The sequence below is a fragment of the Notolepis coatsorum genome (genome assembly GCF_963971535.1).
Source record: "Notolepis coatsorum genome assembly, chromosome: 6".
NCBI lineage: Eukaryota > Metazoa > Chordata > Actinopteri > Aulopiformes > Paralepididae > Notolepis > Notolepis coatsorum.
In genome coordinates, this window is record NC_140170.1 from 122,881,177 (window position 1) to 122,904,186 (window position 23,010).

The 23,010-nt window shown below is 42.9% G+C and overlaps 1 protein-coding gene across 1 annotated transcript in view; it reads right to left on the bottom strand.

The window, feature by feature from the left end:
* Positions 1-7,221: 7,221 nt before the first annotated feature.
* The window catches only part of LOC311229658 (uncharacterized protein), a gene marked incomplete at its 3' end in the record, with an annotated part of 39,883 nt that continues 24,094 nt past the window's right edge, over positions 7,222-23,010 (bottom strand). Inside the window, exons 5-6 of the mRNA XM_084315735.1 lie at positions 10,623-10,733; positions 7,222-7,229 (exon numbers count right to left, since the gene is read on the bottom strand). Coding sequence (XP_084171861.1) covers positions 7,222-7,229; positions 10,623-10,733 — 119 coding nt within the window. The remainder of the gene's footprint in view (positions 7,230-10,622; positions 10,734-23,010) is intronic.

Consider the following 23,010-nt stretch of genomic DNA (forward strand, 5'->3'; position numbering starts at 1 on the left):
GATGAGTATACATTACATTAGTTGCAACACGATAGAACATTTTCAGTATTCCCGGTTCTTTTCAATCCAAGGGTGAGAAATTACCAGATTGTGGAAAGGGAACTCTTGTGGACAAATACCCCCGCCTCCTACATAACCCCTGAGGGGAGGGGCCAGGTTAGACTTATGAAAACAGATGTGGTATGCAGGTTTGGGAAACATATCCAGACTAAGAGAGCCGTCTGCGAGTCTGAGGACAGATAGTCATGGGACAAAAAGATGACTAGACTCAGGGCCCTTTCTCACTCACGTTTGGAGATCGAATCACCGCCCCGGAGCACGGGGGGGAGTGTTCTCACTCACCCCTTTTGCGATGCGAAACGGCGCTGATTCGTTTCACCCCCCGCTGAATGGGATCAGTTGGATTAGGTGGTCTCGGAATCGCGCCGTGCGGGTGCGGGGGGCGTGACACACACAACGTCGTTACTGTCATGCTTGCTTGAATTTTGGGCAGATAACACCACACACAAAACATGAAGTTATTGTTATAAGGACCCCAGTCCAAGCTACAACAATTTGCATTCCCTTAACAATTGTTTGTATTGAGCCGTATTGTATTGTACCCATATGCAATATGTTAAATAAAGTTTACATCCATTCGTTCTGCTAGCATTACCGATTCGGCGATTGCATGAGCAGCTGGCTAACGTTAGCTATCAGACCCTGTTAGCTCAGAGCTCCTCTTTCAATCTTAACAAGCATTAAACAAATGGCCCAGTCATCTATTCACCGTTGTTTAATACACACGTTGTCTCTAATGTTATCTAGCTACTGATGGCTCCCGATATCATCAGTTTGGTGCTGGCTAACTAGCGTGAGCTAACGTTAGCTTCTAGCCACAATGCTATACTGTTATAATGGCATCTTCCATTCACGTTAGCATGCAGCTAACAATGTAGCTAACAAAAGTCACCGATCTTTTTTGAGACTAAACTATCCGCTCTTGGTGGTCACTTGTGTTGATGTTAGTTTTGTTTCATCAACAAATGACAGGCAGAACACACAGTGAATGTATCCGTTTTGTTTATTGCACGTTCTTTGCTGAAAAGAAAGTGCAACAGGCTATACTAGACTAGGCTAAGCTAACTAGCGTTAACCGTTAGCTTAGCGTTAGCCCTGGGAAACGCTCAAAAGCGAACTCTACAACACTATCCATTCGTGATAAAATGGGGTGGGTTATATTGACAAGGCTTGACAACAGAGGTTCAAATATAACTTCATATTTATTGCTTATTTATTCATTTTATATCAGCATTCAGTCTCCAGCGCCATGTTAACACTTCCTGTGTTTACATTTTCGAACGTGACATCATCACCTACGGCAAGCGTAAACGCTCAAAAGGCAAACCGTAAACAGAACCCGGAACGAAACAAGACTGCAGTGTGTACGCAAACTGGAGGGGGGAGAGGGGGGGGGGAGTTTGCATCAGATCTCAGAACAGGCCAGAACGGAACGAAATAGAAACGAATAGGGTGAGTGAGAAAGGGCCCTTAAGTCATGTGACCTGGCCTGGAACATGGCTACAGCCGTTGGCTGAAAAGCACAGAGGGGGGGGGGGCAAGGACAGTCTGTGACTGAGCGGTTATGTAAACAAGGTCCTCTGGGAGATGTTGAATTCAATTTGGATGTTTGGGGTGGGGAATAGGGAAGACACTGAACAAGGAACGCTGATGGACTCTGTTTGTGTACATTTTGAGGTTAGATAGGACACACAAACAGACGGCTGATAGGGAAAAACACGACGCAGGGCTAAAGATGAATGGCATGTACACATAGGTTAGGGAAGTGTTGTTCTGCTATTTCTCTGCCCAGGTAAGAGCTGTGAATGATGAGGTGTGACCTTTGACAAGTCATGGTCACAAGGGGGAATGGGGTAAAATGAGAGACCAATTGATTAATTATGCAAATGTGACTGAACTATTTTCCAAATTGAATTTAGGTAAAAATAGACAGTAGGTCAAAAAAATTATGATGACATGTTGGATAATAGAGGAGGAATGCATTGATGATTGTGAGATAACAGAAGGAGAATGAATTTTGAATTGAACTCCAGTTTGAACAGGCTGACTCCAGAGCTATGTGGCAGGGCCTCAAAACGATGACAGACTACAAAGGCACCTCCCTCAAACTGAACAGTGACATCTCCTTAGCAAATGATCTCAATACCTTCTATGCGAGGTTTGAGGCTGGTAATAACAACACCAGCCTACAAGCCACGGCAATGGGGGGGGGGGGTCTGCTGATGGAGACTCAGTGTTCAGGGTAACAGAGCATGAGGTGAGGCGGACCTTTAAAAAAGTGAATATCAGGAAGGCAGCAGGACCGGACGGCATCCCCGGCCGCGTCCTAAAAGTCTGTGCCAACCAACTGGCCCCGATATTCACTGACATATTTAACCTGTCCTTAGAACAGGCTGTCATCCCCACCTGCCTGAAGAAGTCCACTATCATCCCTGTACCTAAAAAATCCAAGCCTGCTTGCCTCAACGACTACCGCCCTGTAGCTCTCACCTCCATAGCCATGAAGTGCTTTGAGAAGCTAGTAAAGGCTACATCTGCTCCTCCCTCCCCATCAACCTGGACCCCCTGCAATTTGCATACCGCCCCAACAGGTCCACGGAGGACGCCATAGCCCATGTGCTGCACACAGCAGCATCACACCTGGACAAGAGGAAGGGGAACTATGTGATAATGCTATTCATCGACTACAGCTCGGCATTCAATACCATAGTCCCCTCCAAACTCATAGCCAAGCTCAGGGACCTGGGCTTGAACTATGACCTCTGCCAGTGGGTCTTGGACTTCCTGACGAGCAGACCCCAGGTGGTGAGAGCAGGCAACTGCACCTCCTCATCCATCACCCTCAACATAGGGGCCCCCCAGGGCTGTGTTCTGAGTCCCCTCCTCTACTCCCTGTACACACACGACTGTGTGGCTCAGCGGAGTAACAACACAATCATCAAATTTGCTGACGACACAGTAGTGGTGGGCCTGATCTCTGCAAACTACGAGAGGGCCTACCTGGAAGAGGTCAAGGTCCTGGCGGGATGGTGCCAGGAGAACAGCCTCTCCCTGATCGTCAGCAAAACAAAAGAGATGATTGTGGACTTCAGGAGGTCGGGGGTCAAGGACTACAGCCCCCTCAGCATCGACGGGGCACCGGTTGAGAGAGTGAACAGCTTTAAGTACCTCGGAGCCCACATATCCGAGGACTTGACATGGACCACACACATTGACAGTGTTGTGAAGAAGGCACGACAACGCCTCTACTTCCTCAGGCGCCTAAGGAAGTTCCAAGTCAGTCAGAAGATCCTTAAGAACTTCTACTCATGTACAATAGAGAGCATCCTGACTGGCAACATCACCTCCTGGTTTGGGAATAGCACTGCACAAGACCGAAGCAGACTACAAAGAGTGACACGTTCAGCCGAACACACAATTGGAGGGGGGCTCCCCACCCTCCAGAACACTTACAACAAGCGGTGCAGGGGTAAGGCTAAGAGAATCATCAAGGACTCCAGCCACCCGAACAACTGCCTCTTTGAACTGCTGCGGTCAGGCAAGCGATACCGGAGTCTCAAGGCAAGCACAGAAAGACTCAGAAGAAGCTTCTATCCCCAGGCCATCAGGCTGCTCAACGAACAATAAACACTATGCAACAACCATCAAATGCGCACAGCACACACATCCACACCTACACACTCACTTTAAACAAACAACACACTGCAGCACCCACTCTCCACACTTTAGATCACCTAAACACACTTTATATTTATTGATAAAGGATTTGCACTACAACTCGTACGCCTTACTGTAAATTGTACCTAAATTGTACCTCATCCCATTTCTGCTTTGCACTATATAATATTGTATATTAGTACACTGCATAGTATATTGTATATTATATGGTAACTCAGTTACGTCTATTCTGCATCGAACATTGTACATATGTCTATACTGATACTGAACACTGTGACCTCATTTTTACTTCTAATTTTTGCTTCTAATTTACATGCTATACTATGTTATTTCATACTTATCTTGTCTAGCACAGTCTCTGGAGCGTAACAGTAAGAAGCATTTTGTATAAAAGTATTCTGTAATTCTATATGACAACTATTAAAGAAACTTGAAACTTGATTAAATGGGGGTCTGATGAATGGGTCATTGTATTCCTGGGAGGGGCTATAGTCAGGGGAAAGATGGGGAAACACGAAGAAACAATAAGAAAGAAGATTTGATGATATGTATAAAAAGAAAATAATAATAATAATTAATTGAAAAAAAAATATGATTTTTGTTTTTAAAATTTTTAATTTGTATGGTTATTATTTTTAGGATTCAAGTCAATGTATTTTTATGGCGTTATGTAAACGCCAAGGGTGAATTGTCGTATCCATTGACTTGAATTTTTTTTTTATTTCAACAAATACTGTGTAACTTGGGTGACTGCTTGAATGCCAGCTAACAGGTTGAAACAACACACAGGAGTGAGCTAAATAAGACTGTAGATCTCTTTACAGGACATCGTAAAACCCCCCACTCTTAGTGTGGGAATCTCTTCTGACTGTATACTCACAGTAACAGACAATGGATAATGTTAATGTACTCAGCACCAGAACAAAGACCAAAAGTCACACCTCAGTGTGACTAGCTTATAGTAGAGACAGCTGGTCTGACCAAGACCCCAGACTTGCTCTGAAAATATCTCAAGAATCATAGTATTATTTATCACAACTATATCACATTAATCTGACTTATTAGATAAAAAGGAAGGATATTTGAATGTCATTAGAATTTCAACTGTCTATGAAGGTAATAGAACATGTTCTTCTACTTCTCTGTTAAAATGTTTATATATATAAGTATGGAAATCTCAGTATCCATAAGTTCAGTCTAGTAAATACAGGTTTTGTGTTATCTTATATAGAATGTCTGGTATTGAACTATAGGTAACAAATACATTGTTTTAATTCTGGATATATATAATTCATTACACTAAAGATACACCTTAGAAATGTTTTATTATTCAAATGGTACACAAGAAATGACTCTGACGAATCATCCTCTCATGGGGGGAGAAGCCAGCAGATGCCACAGTCAGCAGGACGCCAGGTGTGAAATGACATGACCGTATTTGGAAAGACCGGCCCAGGAGGGAGACAATGTTTTGGATGTAACTTTTGATTGGCCAGACAAGGCCAGGCATTGTGTGATGTCATAACCACTATAAAACCCACATTTAAAAAGTATTAGAGGTTAGGTCAGGTACCCAACCCTGCACCTCCTCCGCCACCATTTTCTTCAGATGACAATATGGCTATGTGTGAGTACTATTCTGCTTTGAATGTTTAAGTTTGTGAGGTCATTCTAATAGACCAGCTAATTGGAAACCATGTATTCATATTTGTTAAATGATTAATCCCTGTTGACCTGTATGTCTGCGTCCTCTTCTCCGCTTGGGCCTCACAAAATGAAGCAATGGGTTAATTCAATATCTGTTGTGGACTGCCAACTCATTTGGGCGGAAAGCCTATTTCACCATTCTTCTCTCCATTCAGCAAACTGTGTATACTGTAACTAACCTAATATGTTTACATAAGTTACGACAATTGCCAGGTTGATAAGGAAGTCCAAGCGCTCGGGTAGCTCACGGGTGGATAGCTCATCCCGCATAAGCACTGAGAGCCCCTGTGCAAACAGAACGCAGCAAGGAATCTCCCGAGCCACTATGCGAAAATCGATTCCATAATCCGCAACAGTGTGAATGCCCTGCCGGCAGGACAGCTTCATAAATGGAAATCACCCGGGAGGTGTCAAACACATGACGCATCTCCCGGGTGAAGGCATCCACACTGTTGCAGATCTGCGATCCATTCTCCCATTCGGCAGTAGCCCAGGAAAGGGCCCAGCCAGTAAGCAAAGGTGATTATATAAGCTACCCGAGACACATGAGTGGGGAAAGTGCGAGGTTGTAGCTGAAAGACAAGAGAGCACTGAGTGACAAACTCACGACATCCTTCTGGCACTCCTCCATACCGGTCCAGGGGTGGCAGCCTTGGCTCACGGATGTCCTCTCTTCTGTCTGGAAGTCCCAGCTCTCCTTCCCCGCTGGCCCGCGGCGCTCCAGATGCAGCTCCCCTGGCTGCTTCCGACTCGGCAGCGGTGGACCGGGCGTCGTTGACTGCCACTAAGGCCGAATTCGCCGTCTCCCGGGAGGATATTGTCAGGTCTCCTAGCCGACCCAGTTTGATGCTGACTGCCGACTGACGCTCAAGCAGGACTCTCAGCTGGTCCCGCTTTACGATCATTTCATCCCTTATTTCCTCCATGGATCTCATTATGGTCGAGGCTTCTGTTACGAGTGCAGGTAAGCAAATGTGAGTCCAGTTGTGGAGGAAATAATGTGAGTTGGAGAATGGTTGCTCTTTCTTTGAGGTGTCTTTTAATGTAAGAACACAGAGCAACGGAGAATACAGGAAAAGATGCAGAGCGTCAACTTGAGAGAAGAGATGATACAGTAGATAATTCCAGAGCAAGAAGGTCAGCAATATCTCCAGCTCCTTCCACACAATCAACAGTCTGAAGCCTTGACAGGGACAGAGAGAAACAACAAGTGAATAAATAGTCAAAACCCCAAACATTCCAACGCGTCAATTAGTGACAGGTAATTGATAGCTTGTGACAGCAACCAGTGGTGACAGAACAATGAGTGACACATCAGGAATAGGGCGTGACCAACAGTGAGTGCAGAATGCAGATACCAACCACCAGGTGAAATAACTCCAGAATGACAGTAGGGTTCCTAAGACAAGAACCCCGAACGTTACATATACACTTCTTTTTGTCAGACTTAAAATATGAATATACAGTATTATATTACTTAAAATAAGCCAGAATTTATTCTGTTATAAACACTTCCAATAATCTTAAATAATAATCTTAAGGTATACAATGTCACCAAATTAATGCATTGCAGTTATTAACTATAAAATCACACATAGATAGTTTGCATGGTCAATCCTGCAACAAGTTCCTACTGTGAAAACATTATACTGATCTAAACTATTGTTTATGTTATGCAAAACAATCTTTTACTAAATTAATTATATTTCTGATGAGCACAGAAATCTGAATTTGAGCATATTATCTTCATTGAAATGCAGTGTAAACCACACACATCTACTTTACTAAAACACATAATCAGCACAATATAATTGATTAATAGAGTCACAAGTACATATTTAGCACAGCATTATTGAACACACCATAAACTGACATAGTTTCCCTTAAAGTAATTTCTCCTTTCTTCTGTCAAGCCTGTAGTCACGCATAATTAAGTGTTCACACCTCTCGTAGGAGCAGTTATTTTCAATTGTATGTAAATTAGTTACTCTCTCACTCACATCCTTGTGTGACTGTTTTTTAATATTGCAATCAACACTTATGTGTCTATCTATCTATCTATTTATAATTCCATCTATTTGTAAGTGACAATCTATGTACAGTACTTATCTACTGTTTTAAACTGAATGCCATAATTTGCTGTGGACTCACAACAGTCACCTTGTTGTCAGGATATGAGAGTCTGTTGAACTCAGCAGAAACTATATAGACCCTCTCTCATTTCTGCTATCCTAAATGTATAACTATGTTTAGTCTTGTATTTGTCTGATTCTATTTTCTGTAAATGCATTTCCATTTGATAATAAGGCATTTGTTACTTTCTGTGTCTTGTATTGCAATCCAATAAAGCCATTTGGAGGATGTTCTACCTTTCCTCATAGATTATGATAACTATGACAATTTGGATATTGAATACAGTCAGATATACAAGTTAATTCGGGGAAGGCCCAACTGGACCGTTCATTTACAAGTGAGGATTATTTCACAATTAGGGTGGAATATTTTACAAAACATAGCAGAGTATGTGTCTAACAACTGTCTCCTATCATTACAAGCTTAGTGAAACTAAATAGTTGCATTGATCAATTATCCTTTATCCAGCCTTAACCATCATATCTAAAATCAAATAACACTAAATTAGTTTACCTGTTAACTCCCATTTCCCCATAACCAATCCCATTTACAACTACTACTTTACAAATACTGAAAATGACAAATTACTGGGATTTACTATTACCTTTAAAGAAAACAAACAGAATATAGAATCCCATAAATGTTATAATTTACTCAACAACATAGTCAAACAACAAGACCACCCATTATCTAAACCATCAATAAAAACAAATAGAATATATTCAATCACTTCTTGTTCCTACCCAAATGCCACTCACTTATACTTTACAAAATCACACGTTTCTATGTGTTTATGTGTGTCCAATGGTAACTCAGATTTTTTTTTAAATGTACTGATGAAGTGAAGGGAAGTACACTTTTATGTATCTTGTATTTTATAAATATAATTATGGGTGTTATGATGAATCTGGAATTATTCTTAACCTATATATCACACTTTAATACGTACATTTACTTCTATCAAACTGATTAGTTAGCCTACAGTATATGCACAAAGTCAAACTTACTGATTTATAGTATATCTAAAATGTTCTAATGCAGTGTATTATGATCACACTATTTCCCCTCTAACTTAATAAACTATGTCCCAAGTAACCAAATAAACACAGTCAAACAACATAGCCTACAATATTGAACTTCATCACAGTGGCCATAGACATATATTGTCTCAACAAAATGCACATCCTCAACTCAGTCAGCATCATGCCATTAATTATTACTCCACAGCCACACTCTATAGCACCAATCAGCCCACATGTCACTCCTACATTAATTATCCACATAATCAAAAACGTCCCCCCTCCCATCCACATTTAAACAGATGCTACTATGGCTAATTTTACCGAAAATGCACTCTCAGAACTTTAAAATACGAACATCACCATGCAGATAGTACAGCCCATATAGCATTTAGCCAATATGCTCACCCTTTTCATACTTCAGCTGTAATGCAATATGCATTTCTTCTGTCGAATACATAGCCTAAACGCACACCTTGTTACTTTTATACTATCACGCCTAGTCGTGATGTTTCAAAAGATTATGTTCCTAGTGTGGCGTTGTGTTTAATTTATGTATTAACGTTATCACAAGCTATATTTCCATACTAACGTCAGCTTTCCTCTTCGGCTATTAATTCCTGTAGTTCCGGAAATGCATCGCCACGTATATCCGGTAACCCAAAAACACAGACATTTTACCCAAAACGCACCCACTTTAGTTCCGGCTCAAACCTGGGCGCAAATCTCCGCCTAATTACTTACTTACTTATCCTCTTCGTCCCGGTTGGGGCATAAGGCCGCAATCATACACTGCCACTGAATCATGTCTCGTGCTTTGGCCTGCGCTTCGTCCCAGGAAAGACCCATGTCCTTCAGCTCCATCATCACTGTTCTTAGCCAGGTGTTCTTTGGTCTACCCCTCTTTCTCTTCCCTTTCATTGGGCATCCTCAATACATGGCCGAGCCATCTTAACATCCGTCTCCTTATCTCAAGGGACATATGCAAGCTGCCTGTCTTCTTATAAAGTTCCCCATTCGAGATTCTTTTTGGCCTAAAGATGTTGCAGATCCTACGTAAGCAGCTATTGTGGAAGACGTCAACCTTTCTCATATCCTGTTTTGTTACTCTCCAGCACTCAGAGCCATATAGCAGGACAGACTTAACATTGCTGTTGTAGAGCCTGAGTTTGGTTTTAAGGCTATATTGTTTAGACTTCCAGATGTTGCGAAGTTGGCTGAAAGCACCTCTTGCTTTGTTGAGACGTGTCTTGATGTCTTTTTGCGTTCCACTTTCACTGCTTATGAGGCTTCCGAGGTATGTAAAGTCTTCTACACATTCCAATGCCTCTCCATCGATGGTGATTGGAGGTGCTGTTGGGACATTGATGCACATCACCTGGGTCTTTTTCTGGTTGATGTAGAGACCAGTTCGCTTTGCATAATTGCTTAGCTGGTCAGACTTCTCCTGGAGGTGGCTACGAGTGGATGACATGACTGCCAGATCGTCTGCAAAGTCAAGGTCTTCCATAAAGGCGAACAGGGTCCATTGGAGTCCACGGGGACGGTCTGATGTAGTTTGACGCATAACCCAGTCGATGGTAATCAGGAACAGAATAGGGGAGAGGATGCAGCCTTGTCTTACTCCAGATTTAATGGGAAATTACTCTGTCAAGGTGTTATCAAGGATGACACTGCATTCAAAGTGTTCATAGAATTTTCCAATGATGTTGACGATTTTGGAAGGTATTCCATATGCCCTTAGGATCTTCCATAGGCTCTCGCGATGAATACTGTCAAATGCCTTCTTAAAATCGATAAAGTTCATATACAAGGGGGCGTTCCACTCAATACACTGTTCGATGATGTTGCGTAAGGTAAAGATCTGATCGATACAACCTCGACCTTTGCGAAATCCTGCCTGTTCCTCTCTTAGCTTGACATCTATGGCACTATCAAATCTCTTAAGAAGGAGTCTGCAAAAGACTTTACTAGGGACGGACAGAAGTGTTATGCCTCGCCAGTTGTCACAGTTTTTCAGGTCACCTTTCTTAGGAAGCTTGCATATGAGGCCCTTGTTCCATTCCCTTGGTATGGCATTGTGCTCCCATATCTTGGCGAAGAGGTCGGTCAGCACCCTGGAGGCTGTGGTGATATCTGCCATGAACATTTCGGCATGTAGCATGTCGATTTTCAGGGGCTTTTCCCCGCTTCATATCCTTGATTGCCGTTTGTACTTCAGCTTGGGAGGGAGGATCGGTGTTAATATCGATGTCATCCAAAGGTTCTGGATCTGCAGGCTCTTCAGGTTCTGGTCCATTGAGCACTTCTTCAAAGTGTTGAGTCCATCTTTCAGCTTGTTCCCTTTCAGTTGTTATCAGTTGACCTTGTTTATCCTTAACTAGTTTAGTGTAGATGTTCCTTGGACCGCTTAGCTGTTTAGTGATCCTATACACTATACCGAGTTGTCCTTTAGCTGCAGCCGTCTCTGCTTCACTTGCCAGGTTCTCCACAAAGGCTCTCTTATCCCTTCGCCTAATTACATCCATATTATATAATTCCCAACATAATATAATAATTCATTACTAACGCGAGATTCCCTGATGGAAAGCTATCATTTTTCCAAGAGTAATCGCACGCTACAACGTAAACAGCAACACACTCTCCGTTCATTCAAACACTCCGTGGTACCCGGAAGTAAACCCCGGAAATACACACGATCGTCTTTAATGCTGTTTATTTACCTTATTTCAACGTAAATTAACCTACAACCTTACATTTTCATTCATATGTTTCCTAAGCTATATTATAAAGTGCCATTTTACACATCCTTATTTACAGAACGGACGTCTCTATTCTGCAAATAATATTACAGTCATGGATCAAACTCTTCTTTCTCATTTCCTCCCGGCTAAGTTGTGACTGTCATAATCACGGCGAGAGCCTTCTTCACTCCTCCTCATCCTCCCCCACATTCACGGCGGAAGCCTCACTCACCCCTTATCCTCTCACACCCATATATGGGCAGCATCTGTTCCCCGGATTCACACGCTGCCAAGCTCATCAATCAACACGGCTGTGACTCATCCCCTGATCAACAAGATGGTACTCCAGTCTGCAGATCCTGTCCTGAACTCGTCAGAGTGTTAAACTAGCTACCTAGGTACGACGATGCAACCTAAGCCTTGCAAACCTGTTCTTGTTGTTATTCCTTGACCTAACCCCTGTTCTCTATGTGCCCAGGACCTCCGCTCCAGTACACCAGCTACCTGGATATCCCGTGCGGCACAAGGAGTGCTCCTGCTCTCACCCACGACACAGACCTGTGTCTTCTGCTCCATGCTGCACAGGAAGTGCACCTGTCCTCACCCCCCAAGAAACATTCCTATACCTGTGTGTTGCACATTCCTGCAGTTACACTGTCTGCTTGGGGAATACCATTAAAACACCCTAAAACGCTCCATTCTCTCTTCTCCTGTGTTCTGCTATTGGGCTCCGCCAACCCCCATTCTCACTGTGACTTATTAACCCATTCCTTTTATCCCTAGTTTTAATAACAAAGTCGCATCGGTGCTACCAGACTTCTTAAGTTATTAAAATTAATTTGTCAGACATCCTTATGATGTCTGTATATTGTTTCAAATACTAATATCCGTTATTTTCCTAATACCGGACGCACAACGTCCCGGTGGCCTCAGCCTCACGTTACTTTTTCTGGTCATTAACAAACGTATTAATTGATTGACAATCCTCTGGTTATCTCAGGCCAAATATGCATTTACTACCTACCTACACTCAACTATTATTTGATCGGAGCTCCTGATGGCCCCTCAGCCCAACTGATAACTATTCTAATAGTTAATTCTAATTCTAATTCCCTACACAATTGATCGGAATTCCACTTGATCCCTCTGGCCAAAACAATATTTAACAATTTCTGTTCTGTCTCAAATGTTCTTCAATATCTAAATTACTATAAATGTTTGTTAACTGAAAATGTCTGACCATAAAGGGAAACTTAATTCTGTGTACTTTGCCAACTCATATACTTTGTCTGCTTTTAAATACGCCAACCTTTTCCTCTGTCCTTTCTTTCTTTAAATCAGCGTTCTCCTCCATTCTCTGTCCCTGTGTCTCGCAGTGGTGAATCCTCATGAAAGCCAACGGAAGCCAGGCCTCCCTTAAAGTGAGGAAGGCGCTTGCGTGGAGGGCTCTGAATGGCATGACCAGTGTGTGGAAATCCAACCTCCCCCGTCAAATCAAGCTCAACTTCTTTCATGCAACAGTTGAGTCTGTCCTTTTGTATGGCAGTGAATGCTGGACCTTGAAGCCCACCCTGCAGAAGTCCTTGGATGGGTGCTACACCAGAATGATGCGTGTGGTGCTCAACATCAACAGGGATGAGCATGTCACTAATGCAAACTTGTATGGGGGGGTGCTAAAGGTGAGCGATAAAGTGGCAGTCAGGAGAATGAGGCTGGCAGGTCACTGCCAGAGACACCATGAGATGCCAACCAGCAAACTTGTGCTGTGGGAACCAACACACGGGCATCGATCACGAGGACGTCCCACATTAACCTACGTGGACGTACTCAGGAGAGATGCAGGAACAGAAAGCACCGGCGAGCTAGCCAGATGCATGGAGGATCGGGATGACTGGAAGCACCGATGGAGGGCCCGTCCGAGGACGGCCTAGATAGATTTTCCTCTGTCCTTTCTTTCTTTAAATCAGCATTCTCCTCCATTCTCTGTCCCTGTGTCTCGCAGTGGTGAATCCTCATGGAAGCCAACGGAAGCCAGGCCTCCCTATAAAAATATGAATTAATATCAAATGAAATATGAAAAAAAAAGTTTTTTTTATATATAGTTTACAATAATAATAAAAAATCATTATTTTTCATCTGTGTTATATATATATTTTTTTAAATGTCTCCCTCTTCTCCTTCTTACTCTCTCTAACACACTGTCAGACTCACTGCAGCAGAGGAGACTGGAGAGGAGGCAGGGGGGAGGTGTCTTTCTCCAGCCTCCCCATGTATGTGGACTCCAAAACCAATACTAGCCAATCAGATTCGAGCTGACTAAAGCCCTGCCCACACCTTAAAACGGGCCTGTCAGCAGACTAAGGGCTCGCGTCCACCTGCCTCACATTTATGACCGCACACGTCTTTTTTCAATGTATTCCAATGGGGAGGGAGCGTATGCGGCCGCATGCGGCCGCCTATGGGAAGGGCGCTGCGATCGGCTTTTTTTTTCACCGCCTTTCAGCTTTTCTATGCAGCCGCATACAGCCTAGAGAGTTGAAACGTTCTGAAGTTTTTCTGACCGCATGCGCCCCGCCCTATTCTACCGGGCGCACTGCCAGCATGTTTCAGCTAGAAATATGCGCCAGGTGGACGCGGGCCCTAAGTAGTCTGGCCTCCCCTCTGCACATTTGAAAATTGTATTAACCGTGACTGCTCCCACGGGCCGAATATTGCCCCGATCCTCGCGAGATTAAATCGACGGGTACCTCTCGGCGTGCCGAAGCTTTTCCTAAATCACTTCCATCATCGAAAAAGAGGGGAAAAGGTCGGCTCGCGACCCTGAAAATGTCGCGTGATTTTTAAAACGCTGTATTAAGTGAGCCTATTATGGGCTCCACGCGAGCTTTCTATCGTGGGAACATCTGGGCGTCCCGCAACTTTTACTCATTCACATGTAGCCCCGAAAATGCTTAAAAAAGGAAAGCCGAAAGCGTGGAATAAACTCGCCGAAACGGAAAAGTGTCCCACGGGCGTGCCGTGATTCCGATTCGCGTGAAAATATGTGTCTCGAATTTGCTCCGACGCGGCGCGCAAAATCGTGCAAGGAAAAATCGGACCAAAAATGAACCAATGCTCCAGCAGTATTAATGACCCTGATGTAAACAAGACAAACGTCTTTCTCTGGTCTGCATCCCCTTATCAAATTGTGTGTATTGAGCCGTACTGTATTGTACCCATTCTGCAATCTGTTAAATAAATTAAAAGAAAGTTTGACTGGCCGCCGAGCCATACTGTAGTGTACATGGTGACTGCTTGACTTAAACAAAAAATAAATAAAAACTTAATCAAAAAAATTTGGCATCCCTTGTTATTTTACCCACGCGACGCCACTGGTGTCTCGCAAGCCCCTGCTGTTATAACATTGTTCACTCACCGCTCAATTTGAAGAAAGGTTTAGGTTCACTCAAATTTGAAGAAAAAGCTGGTGGTGTGTCTCCATTAGAACAGCAGCCACTGAGGACGACCGTGAGTTCGGCACCATTTTGAAGCATATTTTGTGAGTGAGAGCGCTGGTTTCCCGGAATAATTCAGACAGGAGGTTGGTTTCAGAGGCAATTGCTCAATTGATGAAAAGGTGATTTATTCAGCATACAAAGCACAGGTTTCACAGCACAACAGCAACAGGTCCCTCCTTGATAACAGTCTCAGTCAAACTGTGTGTCTTACTGTTCTCAACAAGTGGTTTAAATACAATCTCCAATATACAAGTGAGTTCGGCCCTTTTTTTGCCATTGGCCTTAATAGTTGATAAACTGGTTTGGTGTGTCTCTGTGTGGTTCGTGTGGGTGTCATCTGATATGTCTGTGTCTCTCTGTGTGTGGGTGTGTGTGTGTGTGTGAGTGAGTCTTTGGGATGGGGGTTTCTGTCACTCAAATGTTAATGACATTATACCTGGTGTGTGACCTGGCTGATGAAATCAGGTCCCTTCGTGGTGAGCCATTATTGATTGGTGTGAGATTCCTTGGTTGTTTGTGAAGTCTGGTGATCTTTGTAATTTACATGTTTGTCTTAGGGGCTGTTCTGCTTCTTTAACTTTAGTAACTAGATCATGCTATAATAATTTGCTTGTTAATGTCTAATAACCATCAAAAATATACTACACTACATGTCTGTGACATTATATCCATGATGAGTACAAACTACAAACTACTTATTGGATTGCTTTGTAATCACAGAGCAGCACACAACAGACAATCTGGCTCAAGAGTTGAGCACTGTGGCTCATGAATGGGACATTGAAGACACAATTGATGCTTGTGTTACTGATAATGCAAGCAACATAGTCAAAGCTGTAAATGCAGTGCTGAGGTGGAACCATGTTCAATGTTTTGCATATCTCCTTAACTTGATTGCCAGGAATGCAATCCAATTGCCTGCATTACAAGAGATAATTCAAAAGGTGAAGGACATCACTGAATATGTGCACAGTGGCCTATTCAAAGCAGCAGAGGAAGCAAGCCCTGCTGTGGCCTAAACAAGATGTCATTACTCGGTGGAACTCTACATTTTACATGCTGGAGCAGTTCATTGAAATTAAGGAGCCCCTAATCTCTACACTGGCCCTGGTTAACCCGCAGCTGCCAGCGTTAACTCTGGTAGAGTGGACGATAATAAAGGAGACCTGCAACATCCTGAAGCCCTTTGAAGAGGTCACTGTGGAGATGAGCTCAGAGAGGTGGGGGGGGATGGGACGGGGGTTACTCAAGTGACTCAGGTGAACCGGATCACTTTAGTGAGTGACTCAGACTGACCCGAGTCCATAAAATGAACCGGATTTACCACCACTAATGACATCACATTAATCAATCTACATTAAGTGCTGGTGACATTAGAATCTTACTGGGTGAAATTGATTGTGTTTGTTACTAGTGAGTGTACTATAGTGTATCGTTCTGTATGGACATTGGACATACAGAACACACTATGCCACTTATACTCATTCCATCCACACTATGATTATTGTACCATAAATGAGAGCTATTCTATGGCACCACTTTTATTCTGTCTATCTTATGCTAATTGTATTCTTAAGCACTCATTTTATTATGCCTATTCTTATGTCTGCACTATATGCATTGCTTTTATTATGTCAAATGTATCATGTTATGTTTATTTCATTTGCTGTAAAGCACTTTGGGCTGCAATTCTTGTACTGTATGAAAGGTACTATACAAATAAAGTTGATTATTATTATTACAAATTGGTGAAACTTGCTAGCATTTTTGCACGATACAAATTTACGCTTAAGCAACTGGATGGATACCTGGGCCCTCATTTATCAACAATTCTTAGAAAGTGTTCTATATTCGTGCTTAAGCACAGAATTTAGAATGTGTGTACGCACAGAAATATCGGGATTTAACAACCTGTGCATGATTATCCATATATGGTCATGAAACACCCCCATGGGATGTGAAATAATGGTCTAACCCGAGCGAACTCTGAGAAACTTCACTGAGAGCGAGATTGATCACGGAGGTCCAACCAACAAATTGAACGTATACAGCATTTCCCGTTGTGAACAATCTTATTTGGAAACATGACACACAGAATAATAGTATTTAGCGTTTTATTTTAAACAATATTTAATCGTATGATTATAGATATTTTTTGAGAATTGGGGAAATTAGACATCCAACACTGCGTTTTGCTCCACGCTCCAATGTGGGTCTCAAATTGCAGTACAAATCAAGGAGAATGTGTCTCGGGTAGCTGACTCTACTTAATATTATTATGTTCTCTCTCTGCAAATAGACATGCCCTATATCTCTAAAAACATCTGAGCGCACACCGGAGAAGTATTCCTATAATAATAACGCTATGAACCAGGCTGAATTCATTCGGAAATACCTATTCCACATGCTATTTAGGGTTTGACAATAATTACACTAATGTCGCTATTTTACAATGAACTATAGTGAATTACGGGTCATACAAAACACGTCATTGTTGAAACTAATGCCCGGAATCTTATTTCTGTGGTGCAATATTCAATATTCTACCACCGGGCGCCAGCTACGCATGCTCCGAGCTGTGCGTAGATATACGCACAAAGTCAAGCACAAGTTCAATTTGATAAGTCCCACACTTTGCTTAGAAATGATCGTACGCACGGGTTACGCACATATCTGTGCGTACGCAACGTTGATAAATGAGGGCCCGGTCCCTTTCATCACAACAGATGGATTGTTCCCTGCTGTCAGCCTGTGAAAGACTATTAAATAGTTACCAAACCAACATTCTCTTCCACGTTTGGGCCTTTCATCCACACGTAACCGCCGTTTTCAGAAACGTAAACAGAGATTTCGGAAAACACATTTTAAAGTGAAGATGTTCCAAAATATTGTTTCAGTGGATCCGTGTAGCCACTGTAAACGCATAGTCTAGATAAACGATGATGTCACAGCTCACTATGCAAGCTCAGACTGTTGTTCTATGGCAATAGGTGTCCTGTAGCGCTTGAAGCGCATGAAGGTAATAATAACATCTGTGGACAGCGCCTGGTGCTGAAATGGCAGACGAGCAGTGTGGTATGGAATGACTGACAACACCAGTTCAGTAGGTCATTCAAACGGTATCCTTACTTATATATGACTGTGACGGCACCACACATGTGAACAGTAATAATGCAATTGTTGTAATTATTATACTGTATCTAATGTGGTGAGTCTTCTTGAAGCGGATTCAGCTTTTTTTGCTCTGATTTGACAGTTTAAAACCCATTGTGCGCTATAGAATTGTCAAAGAGTAAGTGCTTTTGCCCTTTTTCCTTTGTAACTTCATACTTCATCTTTCAATATCTTTCAATATCTTATTTGACATTACTGTATGATATAAGTGTGTATTAAAAGACGGAGCTGTTAATGATAATGTTAAGTTATTAGGTCATCCTGGGACCACTCATGTCAACGAAAATATCTAGTACGCCTAACTAAATAACACATAAATCTCTGTTACATGCAAGCAGCGTCTGATGGCGGAATATGTCGGACGGCACTGGAGTAGATAGAGAAACTATATGAAATATAGAAATACCGTAGATGCGTTCATTAGAGAACATTTATTTCATTAACATAGGCTATCATATTGAAATAAATGTTCTCTAATGAACGCATCTACAGTATTTCTATATTATGTTACATAGCCCTATTCTATGTGCACTACCAGCCTTAATGCAAATGAGATAATACACTTTCAATTTTCACAGAGATATCTCCCGATTCAGATACAATTGAACACAAACACTTCCAAAGATATTTAATGTTTGTCTGCATATTTTCACACTGCCAACAAGTTCTCTTATTCTGATTTTATGTCACTACATTATTTTACTTTTCAGTTTTTGCCGCCAATGAAAATCAGCTCACTACGCATGCTCAGACTGTTGTTCTATAGTATTCGAGATATCGCCTATCGCCACCTGCTGGCCAGCATGTTTGTTGGAGCAATTTATATGCGTTTCTGTGTCTGCATCTGGATGGATAATTTTTTTGCTGCTGTGTGGACGAGGATATATTTTTTAACGGAGCCTGAAAATATCCGTTTAGCTAAATATCCAGATACGTGTGGACATGACCTAAAAGACACAGACTAAAGTGATAACAAATACAAGATAGACTAAACAGACTAACAAGACCGCTCTTAAAGAGCACCTACGGGAGGCTGCAATTCGAAACTGGCCACCGTAAATGCCCAAAACCCCCACCACCTCCTAATAGACAGTCTCCTCACCACCGCATGTATATATTCCCTCCCCGCCGTATGTATATTTCCCTCCCACCCACCCACCCCCTCCTAATGTACAGTCCCCTCCCCATCATATGTATATACTCTGTCAGGATCTAGGGGTAACAGTACTGTATATTTGAATACCGTTATGTCACAAATGTATCAGTACTAAATACCTATATGTCCCTATGCCATAAATGCCATGTATGTTGTGTATGTCATAAATGTCTATATGAATTGAAAATGGGGGACCCTGATGGAAACAAGACAAACGTCTTTCTCAGGTCTGCATCCCCTTAACAATTGTATGTATTGAGCCGTACTGTATTGTACCCATTCTGCAATCTGTTAAATAAAGTTTTCATTCATTCATTCATTCAATACTCTAAACCAGACAGTGAAACACAAAGGGTAACAGACAGACAGGAAGAGACAGCAAAAGGGGGCGAACACAGAGGCAGGGCCGCCTCAGGGGGCAGTGCAGTCGCACAGGGCCTCGCGGGAAGGGGGGCCTCGCACAATATTTTTTTTTTTATTTTATTACTATTATTATTATTATTATTATTATTTTTTTTTTTTTGCGAGGTCCCCCTTCCCGCGAGGCCCTTTTTCATCACAGACCTAAAATCTAGTTTTGCTTATATGCTTATATATTTCACATTAGACACGTTTGTAGAATGTGTCTGACTTGTTCCTGGGTCTGCGGCTCTGCAGGAGACATACTCACTATTGGAGCTCTGGGGCTCTGCAGCAGACATACTATTGGTTTCAACGAAGGGAGTGGTTACATCATGTGTACGCCGGCGTGCGTCAGCTGCGTTTGACTATTTCGCGCGTGCAGCTTTGGAGGTTATGCTTAGTTATGCCAGCCAAGACGAAGAGGTCGGTCATTATCAGTCGGTCGGTCACCAAGGAACGTTGACGAAAGGCCTCTCGCTGGCGGGACAAATGGCCGGAGCCTTGTCATGGTGCAGTCGGGATATAGCCATGATGTCGGCTAGTAGCTAGCTTAGCTAAAGGCTAACTAGCGTTAGCTAACCTAGAGACAGCGCATGCAGCCAAGATGAAGAGGATGGTCGTTTGGCAGATGAACTTCGTCAACTCCACGCGGTTGTCTCCATCCTCTTGGACGTTTGGTGAGTTTTTAACCTATTCTATTAACTCTATTCTATTCCCGCCGTGGATATCTCTCTCTCTCTCTCTCTCTCTCTCTCTCTCTGGAGCCAAACTGGCCGACTAGCTGTTGTAGTACTAGTAGCTAACGGTGTGTGGCCTGGTGTCAGCACCTGTATTGCTTTTCTCACATTGTACAGTTTTTCAGTGGTAGCCGCATAGCTTGCTTCTGCGTTAGCTAATGGTTAGCGATAGCCGGGTTGAGCTAACTGTTAGCCAGTTAGCTGTTTAGCTACGATGTTAGCTGCTGGCTGCGCTTGGCTGGGAACGTTAGCTTGATGCTATCAGTTAGCCTAGAGTTAGCTGTTAGCTTGTGCTACGACCATTGACATTAGCCGTGAGAGTAGCAGGGGGTTCTGGCACTCTGACTACGACATCATCTTTTACAGAAGATGTAGTCGGGCCTGCACCATGACAAGGCGCCGGCCATAGCTTCTTTTTGTGCCGCCAGCGAGAGGCCTTTCGTCAACGTGGAGACCTGTGTTGCGGCCTTTCACCCTGCGTTCCTTGGTGCAGGTAAGATGAATGAAAATGTCATGACATTACCCCACTCTTCCTTCCTTCCCCTCCCGAATGTTTTGTTAATAACAATGTTTTTTTCCAGGCAAAACATATGTTACTTCACAACATTTGGAGATACGACATGTGCTGTGTGAATTGTCTTGGTCGTTTGTGTAGCTTGGGTAGCGTTGGGCCGTTGGCCAAAGCTGTGTGTGGCCTGGTGTCAGTAGCCTACCTGGCTAGCCTATTTAGCTGATGTCGGCCATTGGCTCCTTGCTGCTTTGTTTTCTCTGGTATAGACCCTCTTCTCTTTGGATTTAAGTGTTGATCTTTGTCCTTTTGGATCTATGTATATTCATGTTGCCTTTGTGAAGTTATCTTTTCCTCTGTTTTTTGTTCTTTCATTAAAAGTTGAATATCCTTTAGGGGGTCATCTTTGCTTATCTCTCTCATACATGCTCTCTCTCTAACACACACACACACGACAAACACACATGCTCTCTCTCTCTCTCTCTCTCTCTCTCTCTCTCTTTCTAACACACACAGTCTGCCTATGGTGGCCTTTCTCGATGGTTAGGCTGTGCTCGCTGAGTCTGTACCTAGTCAAGGATCTTCAGTCACAGTGCTCAGGTATTCTGCCACTGTGTACTCTCTGTTTAGGGCCAAATAGCATTTCAATTTATTTCCAATGTGTCTCTCTCTCTCTCTCTCTCTCTCTATCTGTACACTGTATATTGACTGTAGAACGGGAGCTCTCTCTCGCTCTCTCTCTTGCTATATGTTGACTGTATCATGCCCAGCCTCGGGCAGCGCTATTATTTAAGAATATGTTGACTGTTGATATTTTTATTTATTTATTTTAACCATTTGGGGGGGGGGGGGGGGGGGGGGGGCTCGCGTTTAAATCTCGCACAGGGCCTCGCATTTCTCCCAGGCGGCCCTGCACAGAGAAATACAGATAATCTAATTACACACAACTGCACAAGGAGTCCCAGAGGTAATGAGGGGTATTGTCCAGCAGGTGGGGGAAGATGTCCATGAATTAGTGGAGGGACAGGTGTTGGGATAGGTGGGGGTAGTCCAAGGGTATGTGAGGGGAACTGTCCATGAGAAAGCGGGGGGAAGTGGGCAGGAGGGATAAGTCCAGGAATAGGAGGGGGGAAGAGGGCAGGACCAGGTGGAATGTAACAAGGTATGTACTTTAAGGCACATTTTCTGAAAATATGGCTCAGGCTTAAGAGGTTAATATTGTGCACTGTTGTGTCTGAGCTCGAAACACAAAAATATCATTACCTGCAATGCATCTGTATTGTTGTGTATTTGACAAATAAAAAACTTGAACTTGTGGATACACTCTTTTGGTATTTGTTTGACACCGATGGCACATTGAATGTCATCCATGTAACGGTTGAACTAAAGCCAGAACCCAGAGGCAGACACAAACAGACAGAGAAGATGTTGAATCAGAGAAAACCCAAATAGCGGGTATATATATTTAAAATTTCAATTGGACGTACTTCTAGAAGTTTCTACGTATCATCTGATGATGACCGGATGGGCGGGGGATCGTTTATAATTCCGTGGGCAGCGTTATATCATTCATCTAGTGTGGGTGATATGATCATCAGAGCAGTTGATATCGAACACGTTCAAAAATAACGCTGAATCTTACCGTATCTTCCTCGCGCCGTTGGACGATGAGCGTGGAACTGAAATATTCCTATTATGGGATGTAGAAATACGGGATCTAATTCCAGGTTGTATAATAGTATATACGTCCAAATCATGTTGTTTATCGAGTTATTGGCAACGGATCGCTATGTATTGTGTCGAGATCGAGTCCCGGGACCTATAGAGAGTGCCCGGTAGTAATATGGAAGATCAGCACTTCAACCACATAACTTCCTGTTTGGCGCTTCTGCCGATCGGCCACCAGATGGCGCTCTTGAACCGCTAGAGGTTTGAGAGGAGCTCAGAACTGTGTGTGAAGGCTGCGGATGGAAAATATGATTCCGATCACAGATTTTTGAAATATTGATATTAAAGACGAGTTACGGCGTCCTCGGCAACTTGAGCATGGCGGGGAAAGACGCCTAAACACGTTTTCGGCACTTAAAGTGTTAAAAACAGTGAAACCAGATAGAAAAAGTAGAATAAAAGAATAATAAAAGACTGAGCAAGAGTATGGCTGGCTGATAAATAAGCAAGAGTATGACTGGCTGGTA